Source organism: Pelophylax lessonae (assembly GCF_965119305.1).
Source record: "Pelophylax lessonae genome assembly, chromosome: 6".
Classification (NCBI taxonomy): domain Eukaryota; kingdom Metazoa; phylum Chordata; class Amphibia; order Anura; family Ranidae; genus Pelophylax; species Pelophylax lessonae.
The window spans coordinates 174213819-174231848 of record NC_138773.1 but is presented as its reverse complement, the minus strand read 5'-3'; the positions used below and the strand labels follow the sequence as shown (position 1 = coordinate 174231848).

At 41.5% G+C, this 18030-nt stretch overlaps 1 protein-coding gene across 1 annotated transcript in view; it reads left to right on the top strand.

The window, feature by feature from the left end:
- DNAH7 (dynein axonemal heavy chain 7) overlaps positions 1 to 11394 on the top strand; it is a 368896-nt gene extending 357502 nt beyond the window's left edge. The window contains exon 53 of the mRNA XM_082262147.1: positions 11058 to 11394. Within this exon, the coding sequence (XP_082118273.1) occupies positions 11058 to 11264 (207 nt within the window). The 3' untranslated portion in view covers positions 11265 to 11394. The remainder of the gene's footprint in view (positions 1 to 11057) is intronic.
- Positions 11395 to 18030: the final 6636 nt, after the last annotated feature.

Sequence of the window (18030 nt, the reverse complement as noted above, 5' to 3'; positions counted from 1 at the left end):
TAGAAAAATATAACAAATTATTTTTCTCCTCATTAGACATAGTGGGGGTATGAATCGCCAGCTGAGGGCATTGTCTTATGACAACTGAAGATAATACACTCAGCTAGACTTTAATCTGGTTCATCAAAAAATGGCCAAAACTCAGTGTATAGCCAGCTTTAGGGCCTGGAAAATTTCTGGCTTTGATATTTCAGAGAGAGGTGGCATTGTCCAGACACCTAGTATCTGCCGCTGCACATTATGCCCAAGGAAGACGTGTTGGAAAATTTTCCAGCACAGCTGCAGCCACTGATCAGTACAATGTCCCGAGAGGATTCTATCATTCAACTTATTTCTGTGGATAGATGAATCTGTTCATTTTTTTTCATTCAGCCCTCTGGCAAACTGCGTATGGATGGTTATTTGGAGGAATTCAAGACAACAGATAAATCTTTCAGGGCTTTTCATGGGCACAAATTGGAAAACCCTTCTAGATAGTCAATTTTCACTTTTTAGGCTTGGGTATCTATTGAAAAAAGGGCATTATCACCAAATGGTGCCTAAAATTGTACACCTCAGACAAGTAATAATTACAGACCAGGAATTACACAGATTCCCAGTAAAATGGGAATGCTATCATGCATAAAAAACAAACTGGAGGACTTGTACTGATGAGGTGACATATTTACTGGTCATGTATCAGCCAAATTTATGGTAAACTAACAGCACCTTCCACAGGAAGAGTAATGTTTAGCCTGATGTACGACGATGTTTGAGAAATGACAATATACAGTCTGAAGAGTAATGACATTCAGACTCAGAAGAGAATATCATCAGTGGCAATTATGATGTTCAGTCTGAGGAATGATGATATTCAACCTAATTACAATATTTCATTCTGATATATGATGATGTCCAGAACTGTTTTTTTTTTCAGAGTTGACAGCTTCATTGATCTTAAATCAGTCTGATTATTGGTAGAGAACAGTAGTTCCCTCTAGTGAATTATGTTGTTTTGCAGCGTAACTATTGATATCCACTCAAAGGCATCCTACTTGGTTTTTGATATTTCATGCTGAACCTTAGGCAGATATAAAACACAAATTAATGTGGCTCAGTAATCATAATACAAGCAAAAACCTTAATTTAACCTGGCAATTAGCCTCCTGCAGCCCCTGTACTACAAGGCTGGAGCATAAGAGGAAGAAATATCAAAACGAGTCAATCAGTTCATGCAATTAGGAGGAAAAATCAGTGACCGAAAGATGAGTTTTGCACTGTGCTGCTTCTCTTTGCACTGGCCAATTACAGGCTGGGGTGGGTCTCTGATAGCCTGGGCTCAGAGGAATGGTGTTAAACAATTCTGGCTGCCAGACCAAAGACAGCCACAAAGTTATTATAGATGTGGATGGAGGAATCTACCCCTCCTGAAAAATTTGACTGAAAAGTTCCTCATGGACATTGTACTCTGCCAGCGGCTGTTAAACAGCCGCAGCCACTGATCTATGTATTCTGACTGCAGCAGCTGATGAAAGAAAACATTTCCATTGTGTCGCTTTGATTTCTGGCAAGCAGAGATAGCCCCACGCTGATTCAGATTCGGCCAGCCTCTGCTGAACTGGCTAAATTTTGATCAATGTATGGTAGCTTTAGGGACATTTAATGGCAGAAAAAAGTACTGTAGGTCATCTCTAGAGTTAAAGTTAATATTGCAGCAAATGTTGCTTTATTTTTTTAAAGGCTGTTTATTTTTCTCATGGGAAAGAAAGGAACAGAATTTTATTTCACACACTAAAGCCTCTCTCTAGTTGAAATACTCTTTCTAGAACATTAATCTGTCCCATTCTCCACATTGAGTGCTTGTAGAAAAATTTTTATCATCTAAATCAGGCATCACTAAATGACAAACCGCAGTCCAAATGCAGACCGCATCATTGTCCCATTTGGACCGCTCCAGTTCCGCCATTTAGAAGCCTTTTCTACCCACTGTCATCGCTCTGTAATCCTCACAGTGCCGACAGCGGGAGGTGGGACAGTTCTGGATGGAGGGCGGGACCTGGTTAAGGTTAACAGCCAGGTGATTGGCTGCTAGGAAGAAGGGCGATCCTAGCTACCAATCACTATCGTGCAACTCCTGCCCTCCATCCAGACATGCTGTGCTGATCTCCTGTCTGTGTAAGGTAAAACTGTGAGGGTGGGGTCAACATTAGTTAAAGGGGGGTGAGGACACTAGTGTCAAAGGCTGAAAAGGAGCTAAGAAGTGTGTGTCATGCCCTCATTTGCTGGATGATCTTTTTAATTTAAATATTCTAAATACTTCTTCCCTGCTCCAGAGATGATGTGTAAAATACGTGTATGGGGGGTGATGTGCAAAATCTAATATGGGAGGCTCTGAGGATATTAAAGTGGGGAAGGGCTGCTGAGGACTGGATATAGGGGGGTGCTGAGGACTTTACACTTTGAGGAGCCTGAGGACTGTAATTTGGGGGGCTGAGGACATTAAAGTGGGGAACTGAGGACTGTAATGTAGGGGGGGGCTGAGGACAATAAAGTGATTGGGGGGGGCTGAGGATTAAAATGTGGGGGGAGCTGAGGACATTAAAGTGGGGGGGGACTGAGGATTGTGATGTGGGGGGGGGGGCTCAGGACAAAGTAGGGGGAGCTGAGGACATTATAGTGGGGGACTGAGGACTGTAATGTGGGCGGTAGGCTTAGAAATGTGATGTGGGGGGGGGGGCTGAAAAATTTAATGTGGGGGGTAATGAGAACAGTAATGAGAAGGGGGATGAGGACAGTAATTTGGGGGGATAATGTAAATAGGGGCAGAGGACAGTACTGTTGAGGGGGGTTGATGTCAAGTAAGTGTGAGAGCACTACTGTGAAAGGGGTCGAGGAGGGTGATGTAAAGGCTGAGGATACTCATCAAGAGGGGATCTTGATGTGAAGTGGAAGAGGACTGTAATGTGCAGTGGGGACTGAGGATGCTGATGTAAGAATGGGTTCAGATCTGTGTATGTGCATTAGGTGCACACGTCGTGGGTAGGTCAGCCCATTTTAATGAGCTACATTACCTGCAAGAAACACGAAGAAAGAAGTCCTTGACCTTTTTTTTCAAAATTGAGCTGCACCAAGCCGCCTGTTGCTGCAGCAACATGCGTTTTGCCACACCCAAAAATGCGCCATGGGTACTGACATGATTTGGACCTCTGCTGGAAGAAATGTTACTGATCGGACCTCAGAGAATTTTACGTTAATACCCCTAATGTAAATCATTATATGGATAAATAAAACAAAAGCAGTGCAATAGAAATGGTTGTAAACTATACCTGTGCCATGAGAGGATAGTTGTTAGCGGATTTCCAAACCTGTCCTCAAATCTCACCAGCAGTTGATGTTTTCTGAATAGCCATGTGTGTAAGTACATTTCTCAAAAACTCTGAAAATCAATATTGCCAGGTTTAGATTACATCTTTCCATGCTTCACTCTTCTCTTAATCTCATTGGAGTCTTTCTTTGAAGCTTGGTTGCTCTTTCTCGGTTGGTCATCTGTTTTCTTCATTCATTTTCCATATTTCAATACATTTTTCCCATCACTCCTCACTTGGCTCTCCTCAGCTAGGCTGTAGAAATACTTTGTCAAGTGTCCTAACCTTGCACTCTCATCATTCCTGTTTATCAGAATTAGGCTTCAGCTGCACAACACTTACTAGCATTGCTTATTCTAGTTGGTATAAAAGCAGGTTACCAGGCGCTTAGACAGATGACCAAGTGGAAGACGTGGTACATTGCATTGGCCGCTGCTACCCCAACTCATAAGACAAATGCGACAGAAATAAAAAAAATTGAAGACAGGGAAAAAGCGCTGTGACAAGTGAAGACATGAATAAACGCAACTGTTGGGTCATACACACTGAAACAGTTTATTCCATTAGTAGGGAGTTTGAACAAGAAGCAATTGACGTACAAGTTCCAAATGGCCAGAGGATGGAACAGGATCAAGCTTGTCTAAGTTGCAATACATCTAAGCATGGAGCCAGATGGATGGCAAGGGACCTTTTCATTCTAGTTTGCCAGCTGGAGTCCTTTAACTTCATTAGTCTGTTACAATAATCAGTCTCTGAAATACATCTCAGCTTTACTTATCAGAAATGCTGATCACTCTTCGAACATCCTACTTAAAGAAGATCAATAACTACATTTTTTTTACAATGTTACATATAGTACTTTATCTCATGTAGCAAAGTGTTTTTTTTTTTTAAGTGTAATTATGAAGTCCAACCTGTGTGACAAATCTGACAACGGCTAATTAGAAGACATATTGTTCCTAACTGCAGCTGGTCTCGGCATTGACACTTTACCAAGACAAGAGGAGTGCAAGGGGGAAGGGAGGTTGTCAGCCTTCTCTAGTTTCGATTTCCTAAAAGGGAACATACTGCCTTTAAAATGTATTTCATATGCATAAAATAAGTAATTTTAATGTAAATAGATCCTCACTGAAAACAATGCCTTCCCTTTGTGGTGACAGCTGTTATTCAGGATGCAGAATGATAGTAGAGTTCAGTTCGCACCAGAACTCTCGAACATCGCAAAGGTTTGGACCCGAACCCCATTGAAGTCTATTGGACCCAAATTTAAAAAATCAAAAGTCACCATTTTGAAGGCTTATATGCAAGTTATTGGTCATAAAAAGGATATGGGGGCCGGGTACTGGCTGGGGGACCAATGTCCCAGCACAAAAAAAACCTTTAAAAAATGTTTTTAAAGGAACCGTAATTTTAATGATGCTTAAAGTAAAACCATAAAAATGAAAAATTCCATTAAATATAGTGTCTGGGGGGTTCCCTTAGTCTGCCTGTAAAGTGGAGCATCTGTACTGTGTATAGAACCTTCTGCAGCAAAACTGACATGTATAAAGAAAAAAAATTGACATTTAAACTGTCAGCAATACAAAAATGTAAACAAAAATGGTGTGGGGTTCCTGCCCAATCAAAAAAGCCTGGTATGGATTTTAAGGGGAACCCCATTCCAAATTGTAAAAAAAAAAAAAGAGTGGGGTCCCCCCAAAATCCATGCCAGACCCTTATCCAAGCATGCAGCCTGGCAGGTCAGGAAAGAGGGGGGGCAAGTGAGCGCCCCCCCCTCCTGAACCATACCAAGCACCACATGCCCTCAACATGGGGGGGTGCTTTTGGGTGGAGGGATGCTTTGGTGCCCACCAAGGCCTCTTCCCCACAACCCTGAGCTGTGGTAATGGGGGTCTGCGGGCAGGGGGCTTATCGGAATCTGGAAGCCCCCTTTAACAAGGGGGGCCCCAGATCATGTCCCCCCCATGTGAATGAGTATGGGGTACATAGTACCCCTACCCATTCACCAAAAAGGTGTCAAAAATAAATAAAAACACACAAAGTTTTTGACAATTCCTTAATTAAAAAAAAAAAAAAAGAAAACATGTCCCCCGATGATTTTTAAGGAAATCCCCTTAACCATTTAAGCCCCGGAGGATTTGGCTGCTCAAAGACCAGGCCCTATTTTGCGATTCGGCAACGCGTGACTTTAACGGACAATTGTGCGGGCGTGGGACGCTATACCAAAATTAAATTGACGTTCTTTTTTTCCCACAAACAGAGCTTTCTTTTGGTGGTATTTGATCACCTGTGTGATTTTTATTTTTTGCGCTATAAACAAAAAAAGAGCGACAATTTTGAAAAAATAACAATATTTTTCACATTTTTTATATGAAATTCTCAAAAAAAATTTAAAAATCTACATTTAACATTTTAGGCTAATTTGTTTTCTGCTATATATTTTTGGTAAAAAAAAAAATCGCAATAATCGTATTTTGATTGTTTGTGCAAAAGTTATTGCGTTTACTAACTAGGGGAAAGATTTATGTAATTTTTATTGTTTTTTTTTTTTTTTAACCACTTGCCGACTGCCGCAAGTACATTTACTGCGGCAGTCAGCCCCGTACAGGCAAAGTGACGTAGTACTAAGTCGCTCGCCTGTGAGCTTCTAGGGGGCGAGCGAGCGACGCCAGAGGTGCTCTCCCGCCCCTGTTTGTTCCCTGACATGTCCGCGTGTGACCGGCGGACCCGATGTCCGCCGGTCACTCGAGATCTCCCGGTGGAGAGGGAGAAAGGCAAGCGGCTGATGTAAACAAAGCCGCCTGTCATTCTACCTGATCGAACTGCAGAGATCATACGATTCTGCTATGTAGGATCGTAGGTCTCTGTGGTTACATCACTAGCCACACCCCTTTACAGTAAGAAGCACGCCCCTAGGGACACAATTAACCCCTTGATCACTTATAAAGTTAACCCCTTCCCTGCCAGTGTCATTTTTACAGTAACAGTGCATATGTATAGCACTGATTACTGTAGTAATGTCACTGGTACCCCCAAAAGTGTCAAAAATGTCAGTCAAGGGTCCGATCTATCCGCCGCAATGTCGCAGTCCCGCAGGAAAAAAAAAAATCGCAGATCGTCGCCATTACTCGTAAAAAAAAAAAAAGAAACAATAAAAATGACAAAAATCTTTCCCTTAGTTAGTAAACGCAATAACTTTTGCGCAAACCAATCAAAATACGCTTATTGCGTTTTTTTTTTACCAAACATCTGTAGCAGAAAACAAATTGGCCTAAAATTTTAAAAAATTTTGATTTTACATTTTTTTTTTTGAGAATTTCATATAAAAAAAGTGAAAAATATTGTTATTTTTTTTAAATTGTCGCTCTTTTTTTGTTTATAGTGCAAAAAGTAAAAATTGCACAGGTGATCAAATACCACCAAAAGAAAGCTCTGTTTGTGAGAAAAAAAAGTGACGTCAATTTCATTTGGGTACAGCGTTGCACGACCTCGCAATTGTCCGTTAAATCACGCAGTGCCAAATCGCAAAATAGGCCCTGGTCAGGAAGGTTGTAAAATCTTCCGGGGCTGAAGTGGTTAACTAGTAATGGCGGCGATCTGCGATTTTTTTTTTGTGGGACTGCGACATGTTGGCGGACAGATCGGACCCCTGACTGACATTTTTGGGGGTACCAGTGACATTATTACAGCTGTAAATGTGCACTGTTACTGTCAAAATGACACTGGCAGGGAAGGGGTTAACATTATGGGTGATCAAGGGGATAAGTGTGTCCCTAGGGGCGTGATTCTAACTGTCAGGGGGCGTGGCTTGTTAGATCATCACAGAGACATATGATCCTACATAGCAGGATCGCATAGCCTCTGTGATGATCTAAGGGAGAATGACAGACGGCTGTGTTTACATCAGCCGTCTGTCTTTCTCCCTCTCCTGAGGGAGATTGCGAGTGGCCGGCGGACATTGGAACCACTGGTCACACGTGCGAGGATGGCAGGGAACGAGCGGGGGCGGGAGCTCGCCCCCTATAGGCTTGTGGGCGAGCGACGTACCGGTATGTCACTTTGCCTGTAGGGGGCTGACTGCTGCAGTATATAGTCGTGCGGCAGTCTGCAAGTGGTTAAAAAAAGAATCCCTACTTCCCTCCAGGCCTCAAATATCTACAGGCACTGGATCATTGCAGTTATTGTGCGTTTATCAGCGCAAGGGGAATGACCTTAGAGGGCATTCCCCTTGCAACAAAAGGCACATAACTTGTCCAAATCTAAGCTTTTCAGATTTTCTCCAAATTAAACACCCTGTTGCCCCCACTGTCTGAATACCAGTGAGTGTGGTCTTTGCTGTACACCACACTCTTACACCGCACTCCAAAACCTTCCCCACCCTAAATTTTCATTAAAATTCTGAAATGTGATGAAACACAGGATACTGGTATGCTACTCTGTTTCTGAGGATGTCCAGAGCCAGACACCTCTTTTCATACCTGGTGGTCCTGCTGATGCCCCTAGACCTATGAAAAAAGTCTGTATGATGCTCAACACTCTACTGCAAGGCCCCAATTGGCATGAATCAATATGAAGCACTTCTAAGTTTGCAGTCGGATGGTCTTACAAAATAAGACAATTTTCCCTGGTGACTCAAGTTTTGACAGCTACAAAACAAACTTTTGCCAATGCTTGACTTTCTAGCTCCTTTACCATAGCTGAGGTTAAGTCCAAATTTCACTGGAGACTTTCTCTAATAAAAAAATTATCAGCTAAAGTGTCAGATACTAGGCCTACTATACACTTACATCTGGGTACCCTGAGGTAATTGATATCTGCCAGGCAACCTTGATTGGCTGCTAAAGGAGAATGAAGATAGCTAGATACCTGAAGTTTGGTTCTATCAACGACCCTAGGATGTCCATCTGACCCTCCCTCCTTTGTCTTTCTATTTCTTTCTGAGAATTTTTGCTCTCTTAAGCAACATGCTGTGGAAATGTTCTAGGATTTGTGTGTATACTTCTTTATTGCTGTAAGGTTTTACCTCAGCTAACACAAAAGGCATGTTACCACTTGTAACCTCCCTCAACAACTGTAGGTCTTGCAAACATTACTTTAATAAAGATAAAGCTATAATTTCCCTATAATAATTTCTAAAGCTAGAAATCCTACATTCTCCCAGAAGATCAACCATTCCTCGCTTCCCCCTTACACTTAATAAAGATTTAAAATTATATAACTTCTCCTCTCAGCTCTAACCATCCATTTTCATTTACCATGGTAGTGGTTTTGTTTTTGTATATGGAAGAAATCCTTCTAATAGTAAATAGATGTATATGCCACACTGCCACTTAAAGACAAAAAATACAACTGTTTACCACCTAGAGTTAAATATTTTATTTAAACTTTTGTTTTAACTGGTGGGATTGGTTTACCTGACATTGTATGCGAAATAAAAGGATCTGCAGATAAATGTAACAGTAAAAAAATGTAACATGGTTACTGGTTACCTTATGTTTCTGAATGATGCTTTTGAACCGTGTAAGGCCTGAGAGGAGCACATGGGCGCTTTTGATCATAAAGTGTAAAACTGGATGTATTTTGGCACCTGGGAGGTACAGGTGCGGTGTACAGTTAATTGTCAGCAGCCTGTCAAAATCAGTAACAGGTTGCAATACACAACAGGTGTACGCTGTTTCTTAGCAGTGCTCGTGTACAGGGAGGTATGCCCCAAACATGGAATTTCTGCTTTGAACAGCTGCAACACTGTAGTTCATTGACATTTTTGGGGGCAAATTTAGCCCACCTAAGGTCTGCAAGGGGTTAGAAAATGCTAGGAAAATAACAGAGTAAAACAAATTACTGAGATTTAAAGCACAGCTGGGTAGGATGGAGGCTTGCAGGATAACAGATTGAAGTTTGGAGCATGAATCGGAATGATGGCAACCAGAAATGTGAAGGAGAATGGTGGGGCATCTGACTGAGGTTTTGGAGAAGTAGAGAGTGTAGCAGTTTAATGTATGTCTTAAATACATTTTATGTACATGTGCGTACATATGGTGACCTGCTGATGTATACTATTGTTGGGACTTAAGAGCAGAGACTTGATTGTAACAAAACAAAAGAGGAATGAACTTAACTTGCTAAAAATACCCATACTGATGTTGTCTAGAAAAACCTTAATTTATATTATCTGTAAACAATGGTAATGTATGTGAGAATGAACTTTTAAATGAGAGTACAGTACAGTATGAGTACATTTTGATAAGAAGATATACACTAATTAAAAAGTGTTCCTTTAATTATTTATTGAGCAGAGTATAGCATCAAGTCAATTAAACTTCTAGGATATTGGTCTGGTCAGTTAAGAAGCAGAGGGGGTTGTTAATCAGTTTCAGCTGCCTTGGTATTAATGCAATTAACAATAGGTTCACTAGATGGGCAACAATGGGACGCTCTCTAAAACAGGGAAGCTTTTACAGGTGGAGGCCACAGACATTTTTTCCCTACTCATCTTTTCTGACTGTTTTTCATTAGTTTTGCATTTGGCTAGGGTCAGTGTCACTACTGGTCGCATGAGGCGATACCTGGACCCTATAGAGTTGCACGGCCAGTCCAACTCTCCAGGATGGCACATCAATATTTGCCATTGACAGAAGGTTTGCTGTGTCTCCCTGCACAATATCAAGAGCATGGAGGAGAGTCCAGGAGACAGGCAGTTACTCTATACTAGCTGGACAGGGCCATAAAAGGTCCTTAACCCATCAACAAGACTTGTATCTGCTCCTTTGTGCAAGAAGGAACAGGATGAGCATTGCCAGAACCCTACAAAATAACCTCCAGCAGGCCATTGGTGTCTCTGACCCAACAATCAGAAACAGACTTCATGAGGGTGGCCTGAGGGCTCAACGTCCTCTAATGGGCCCTGTGCTCACTGCCTGGCACCGTGAAGCTTGATTGGCATTTGCCATTGAACATCAGAATTGGCAGGTCCGTCGCTGGCACCCTGTGCTTTTCACAGATGAGAGCAGGTTCACCCTGAGCACATGTGACAGACGTGAAAGGGTCTGGAGGAACCAAATTAAGAATGTTATGTTGCCTGTAACATCGTTCAGCATTACCGGTTTGGTGGTGGGTCAGTGATGGTCTGTGGAGGCATATTCATGGAGGGATGCACAAACCTCTACAGGCTAGACAATGGAACCCTAACTGTCATTAGGTATCAGGATGAAATCCTTGGAGCCATTGTCAGACCCTAGTAGCTCAGTCTGTTCAGGGGCTCAGTGATGCCCTGGTCCAGATCAGGGAGGCAATACCCCAGGACATCTATCCTCTCATTAGGAGCATGCCCTGAGGTTGTCAGACAGGCATACACACACGTTGGGGCCATACAAACTATCATAGAGTACCATTTTGAGTTGCTGCAATGAATTTTCAGTAAAATTAACTAGCCTGCTGCATAATTTTCTTCACTTTGATTTTTGGGGTGTCTTTGAATTCAGCCCTCTGTAGGTTGATCATTTTCATCAAATGATGTGGCATCCTTTCGTTCATAACACATTACCCAGTCCATATCAGTATAGATATTCAGCATGATATTTTTCCCCATTGATATCTGATGTGTTTTCAAAATGTTCCTTTAATTTTTCTGAGCAGTGTATAATATGTGCCCTAACTATTGTTGCGATTGGTATGCAAGAAACCTAAGCTAACAGTATAACTGATGTCTTACAGATGTGGCTGAAGCCTTGCAAGAGAGCAGACATCCCACAGCGACCAAGTTACATTGCTCCCGTGTACAAGACCAGTGAAAGAAGAGGAACACTGTCCACTACTGGACACTCAACTAATTTTGTGGTTGCAATGACCCTTCCCTCTGATAAACCTGAGGAGCACTGGATTGGACGAGGTGTCGCTTTACTATGTCAACTTAGCTCATAAGCTATATTAAGAGTTGCTTAGGACTCTTTCCACTATAAGAACTTTTGACTTAACCCCGACAACAATGCACTATAAACGAAGACAACACTGTTCTAACAATATGACTAAATAAAATATTTTTGAAATTTTATTTGAGGTTTCACAATATAATGTACATAAAATGATGACAGCAATTATCAAAGATAACCATTTACATTTAACATGGAGACAAAATGGGTTTGTGTTAGATGGGAAGCAGTTAGAATCATTTTTTTAATCACATCGACAGTCATTGAAAAAACAAACAGGATCTATACATTTTGCAAGAAGCAGATTAGTTGCACTGTCTAGCTACAGTTCAAATGTGTTGTCACACAGTGACAACTTTGTAATAGCATTAATTACCTTCATGAAGGTCAAGCAATGTTCATTTTCAAGCTTTACATATTTTACAGCTTAAACTGCAAAATAATCACTTTAGCTGGAATGCATAACTGGTATGAACAAAAGTTCACACAACATGAAGCAAAGCAAGTAGTTAAATACACAAATCAAATTAATATGAACAATGGTATTGTAGTAGTATAGAAAAGACAGGGTTTAAAGCCTAACTCCTGACATTTTATTCAGTTATGGAGTTGGGAAGAGTTACATTTTCTTTCAGGTTTGTATTTCTGTCCATGGCCCCACTAGGAAGAAAACCTTTACTTCCTGTCCCTATAATGTCTATCTATATATGAAATAGGATGTGCGTTCGTAACCAGGACACCAATAAAAACACTATAAGAAACAACAACTTTTCCTCCCTCTACTAGAAATGTGTTTTTGTAGGTGTCCCTAATTGGGAAAGACTTACCAATCAGGTCATGGATGGCAATTTGAACCTGACAGAAGTTCTAACCCTGCCCATCAAAATAAAAAAAAAAAAAATAATATTTATTTTTAGGGGGGTACCAGTTTAAAGAAATCGTGTATAAAAATATTCTAATACTGACATGACCTAACTTTTATGATTGAATAATGCAGTGACATTGACAGTTCCTCCTGCATTTCTTGGTTTTAAAGAAAAGGTAGGTCATGAATTGCGTTCCACAATACTATGACTGGTGCCTCAATCAATTAAAAGGCATGGGTATTATTGCCATGGAAAGGGCATGCTTATAGCTTTACAGTTGGTGAAGAAGAAAATCATTATTCAAATAGACACTTTGTCAGGGTTTGGGGAAGCCTTAAGAAAATTAGTCAAGTAAGAGATATGTGCTTTCATTTTTTTAATTAGAAAAAAAAAGTTAAAAATATTTAGAATAGTGTGGAATCATTCTGCGCACTAAACACAAAATGAGATTTGAAAGAATTCACAAACCGCAAAACAAATGACAAGCGTGATGCACATTTGGCTTTTCGGTGTTGGCTTTCTTAGGGCTCACATCACAAGCTCATGTGAAGCTGAAACAGGTTAGAGTGAAAAAGCTTAAAAACACTGCCAGGTTGCTTTTCACTGTAAGAATTCCCCTCGCTTCTTGTTCTGGTGCTCCGTGTCTTTAAGACAAGAAGTGAGGGAAATCTCCCCAAGGCGTCAATGAAACACTGCCACCCCAAATAGGGGTTTTTCTTGTGGTCAATAGATTAATGCGCACAGTTACTCTCAAAGAAGCGGGGTTTTATTCAAATGAATGCAGACCACAGAATCTGCCCACAATGACTGTCTAGCAGTCAAATCAATCTACATTACTCCTGGGTAGTCAAACTGCACCAAAAAAGATCTGCAACACAAACTTTGGATGCCTCCGTTGATTGAATATGTACAGAAGAACCTGGGACTTTGCTTACATAGCAAAACCTCACAACTGCAAAATTGCTCCTATTTTCATAAAACTGACATTGGTCTTTAGCAAGTCTTATTTATATCTTTTATGAAAGACCAAGCTGGTCATCTATGATTCAGCTAATCTATGATTCAGCTGTGCATTTCCTCTTTGGGTCCCTGCAACCCTTTTAGATATAAAAACCATTATAGATATATACTGCTATTTTAAAAACCTCAGCCAGCCTTGGAAGATAATGTAGTACCATCCTCCTCAAAAGCACAACGGAAATCAGATAGAAAAGAATGGAAGGAGTAGATTGACACTCATTAGACCAGGTGTATCTATAGCACTTAAAAGCACTATATGACTGTGCTCAGTCATATGCAACAGATTGGGCACACAGTTAACCACTTGCCGACCGCCGCACGACTATCTACGTCGGCGGTCAGCCCCTCACAGACAAACTGACGTAGGTCTACGTCGCTTGCTTGTGAGGGTCTAGGGACCCCGCGTGGTCACGGACCCCCCCCGCGCGTGTGACCGGCGGACTCGATGTCCGCCGGCCACTCTGCGATCGGCGGGGGAGAGGGAGAAAGTCAGGCGGCTTGTGTAAACAAGCTGCCTGTCATTCTCCTCGGTGTAAAGACACTGATCACACGGATCTACTATGTATCAGTGTCCTTACAGCTCAAGCCACAGCCAATCACAGTAGAAAGCACGCCCCTAGGGACACACACAGCCCCTCCCTCCCAAATAAAGTTAACCCCTTCACTACCAGTGTATTTTTACAGTAACAGTGCATATGTATAGCACTGATTAATGATAGAAATGTCACTGGTAACCCCAAAAGTGTCAAAAATGTCAGTCAAGGGTCCGATCTGTCCGCCCCAATGTCGCAGTACCGCAAAAAAAAAAAAAAAAATAATCGCAGATCGCCGCCATTACGCGTTAAAAAAAAACAACAAAAATGACAAAAATCTTTCCCTTTGTTAGTAAACGCGATAACTTTTGCGCAAACCAATCAAAATACGCTTTTTGCGATTTTTTTTTACCAAACATAGGTAGCATAAAACAAATTGGCCGAAAATGTTAAAAAATTTTGATTTTTACATTTTTTTGGGGGGAATTTCATATAAAAAAATGTGAAAAATATTGCTATTTTTGCAAAATTGACGCTCTTTTTTTGTTTATAGCGCATGATCAAAAAATCGCACAGGTGATCAAATACCACCAAAAGAAAGCTCTGTTTGTGGGAAAAAAAGAACGCCAAATTCGTTTAGGTACAGCGTCGCACGACCGCGCAATTGTCCGTTAAATTCACGCAGTGCCGAATCGCAAAATACCCCCTGGTCGTTTAGCAGCCAAATCCTCCGGGGCTTAAGTGGTTAAATGACAGGCTTTGTTAAAGAGACCTTGCCACCAACTTAAAAAAATTGCAGGTAAAAACAGATTCAAATATTTTAAATGCTTGATTGCAGTGTTTTTCTAATCTTTAAATTTTTTATTAACCTGCATAATGGCTTTGAACTTGCTAGAAAAGTTAAACTACTCAGGAATAGTCAATTCTCTAGCACACATCCTAGCCCTATTCTGTTATGATAGCATTACTATATGTGCTGTCCAAATTCCTCTGCCACTCCCCTTCCTACATAATATTGTATGTAGCTGCTGAGCAGGTCTGAAAGGGAAGACAGACTGTCACTTGAGTGACAAATCTAAGTCTGCAGCCATCACATCCAAGATGGCGGCACCCAGCAATATGGCTTTTGCGGTTTACAAAAGAGAGGCTTTTATAGATAAACAATATAGACCTATACCCTTATGGGAAGATTCCTGTTACATCTACTGGTGACAAGGACTCTTCAATTTTGCATATGACCATGCATAGGCTAGAAATCCAAAAACAATTGTTATTCAAGTTTTTTTTCCAAAAGTCTGCTGAAAACATGTTTCTTCATTAGAGACATGAGCTGTAATGTTGATAAACAGAACACAACTCAGGAGAGACAATATGACAAAGATAAACCTGTTGAAATGTTTTGCAACAATCAACACCACACTGGTTTATAGTCAAAATAGGTTTTAGAATTTTAATTGATTGAAAAAAAAAAAAAAAAAACAAGGCAACTGAACCAGTAGAAGCTCTTTAGTTCACTTATGTATCAAACAACTGCATTTACTTTATAATTGTCTATATTTGCTATAATGTCAAAACAGATGGGCAGAAGGGTAACCTAAAATAGATCATCATTACCTTAAAAACGGCATACTTGAAGTGAGGCAGTAGTGGAGTCTCCTGAACTGCTGACACTGAGAAAAGTGACTCATGCTGAAATCTCTGCATCACGTCAGGGGTGGTCAGATCACAAGCGTATGTGCGTTCCCTTACAAATCTTGTAGAGTGCCTGTGTAGACTTTAAGTGTATTTAGCTTTTGGCTTGAGCAGGCTTGTAAATGAAACCAATATGGAAATAAATTGAGGTCCTGCCATAATAAATACACTGTGTCAAATAATGTTTTTAAAAAACAATATCACTAAGTGAACCTTTTAGAGGACTGTATTTTTAGACCACATAATAAAGCAGAGCTCGAGGGGAAGTACCACTTTAAGCACTCCACCCATCTATGCCACATTTGGCATGTCATTTCTTTTGGATGGGAGCGGGGAACAAGTTTCGACAGGTACCCACCTCCCACTCGCCTAGGTTCTCCTCTCCCCCTGGGACACGTCACAGGAGATTGCCTAACCATTCAGAAGGCGCAGCGTGAGGTGAAGCCACAAGCTGTCACAGCTGGGTGCCCACAGTTATAATGCTGGCGCTGGGGAGAGAATTAAGGGTTCGGGTGACCACATTACTAGATCCTTGGACAGGTGAGTATGTTTATTAAAAGTCAGCAGCTACACTTTTTGTAGCTCTTGCCTTTTAATAAACACAAAAACGACTAGAGCGCCGCTTTAAATCAATCAATCAGGTAACCAACCGCTGATCAGATACACATGCTATTAGCATTAGATATGTAAAATGGAGTAGAACCAAAATTTTAAAGAATTAGTATACATTTTCTGTAACTTGTATATTTAACTTTTTGATTTATCCAGCAAGATCAATTTCCCATGGTCTACAAACATGCTTATTAAATTTACAAAATTTGGGGGAGGTGTGTCCTAACATGGGATGTAAGCAGATGCATCGTAATGCAGCCCCTGAGTGATCCTTCACTACTAATTGCCACAGGGCTACACCCTGGTATCTCTCTTGGACTGCGGAAGCCTTCACCACGATCCGGTGTCTGACAGTAGATGGGAAGGCATAAAATAAATATCTAGCCAGGATACCACACACTTGTCAAGATGGGCGCCCCCCAAACACCCTGCAGTCTTCACATGCCTCCATTCCTAAGCATTTTTTGAATGCAGTAGACACCTCGACACATTGTCCTCTCCAGTGGCCTTGGCCCAAGGCATCTTATCTCACAGATGTCAGCTCAGTAACACCTGAAGAAGGACCAGGGCCAGCCCTGTCTGAAGTTCAAACCACCATTAAAGATAAACCATACAGATCTCATTAGGAAAGCGGAGTTTGAAACAGACTTTTCTATCCTGTATCAAGACATGCAGAAGATGAAGGAAAGGATTACGGACACTGAGAAACTTCTTAACAATTTAGAGGACATTGTTGACCCTTTCATCCCCAAAATTACTACTCTCAGTAATAAGCAGGATATGGAAGACAAAGCTGATGATTTGGAAAACAGACTGAGCAGAAATAATTTGAGATTAGTTGGTCTCACAGAAAGGGTGGAGGGTTCTGGCCTTGTGGCCTTCTTGTAGAGCTGCCTGATTGAGCCCTTTTAAATAACAAATCACTTAGACTTTGAGGAATTTGGCAGAGGCGGTCCCTGGCAGAACTCTCCCACTAGGCAATCCACCTCGCCCTACAATCATCAGATTGCTTTATTATTAAGACAGAGAAACAGCCCTCAGAGCAGCCAGATCCAAAAAGAGCCTTTGTATCAGTAATGCAGTAGTCTATTTCTGGACTACTCCACCCCTGAGGTTTTAAGTGGTATACGGTTACCTGTACTGTGGTGATACGGTTATGTCTTTTTTTTGTTTTTCTATATTTATCACCTAGCCCTTATGTCTAAGTAAGGAGGAATTTACTCCATAGCTCAGCATATACAGTGCCTTGAAAAAGTATTCATACCCCTTAAAATTTTCCACATTTTGTCATGTTACAACCAAAAACGTAAATGTATTTTGTTGGGATTTTATGTAATTGACCAATACAAAGTGGCACATAATTGTGAAGTGAAAGGAAAATGATAAATGGTTTTCAAATTGTTTTACATACAAATATCTGAAAAGTGTGGCGTGCATTTGTATTTAGCCCCCTGAGTCAATACTTTGTAGAACCACCTTTCACTGCAATCACAGCTGCAAGTCTTTCTGGGTATGTCTCTAGCACAGGGATCAGGAACCTATGGCTCGCAAGCCAAACATGGCTCTTTTGATGGCTGCATCTGGCTCGCAGACAAATCTTTAATAAAAGGGGGGCGTGTCCGGACATGAGCCGCGCTGGACGTGTAGTCCCAGAGCTCTGCCGCGTCTACCACTCAATCTAATGACATCGGAGTAGCTGTGTCCTGTGCCAAGGAGATCTCTGCACCCATCGATGGTACACTTTGTGGGTTACCCACCGCTACCCTCAGTTCGTCTCTGGGTGACCAGATTGCCGCGCTACGGACCCTGCGGCCTACTCGCGGTACTGCCGCTGACGCGTGTGCTGTGCATCTGAAGTCCTTGCCAATCACCGCCCGGTAAGAAGACCTGCCATCTGCTCCCTGTGCCCCGACAGACACGATCTCCTTCCCCTCCGACACCCAGAAGCTGCCTCTCACATCCACTTCTGAGGCCTTCAGCGGCCGGCCGCCATTTTCTCAGGGCCTATACTCACCTCCATCACTCGCAGGCCTGC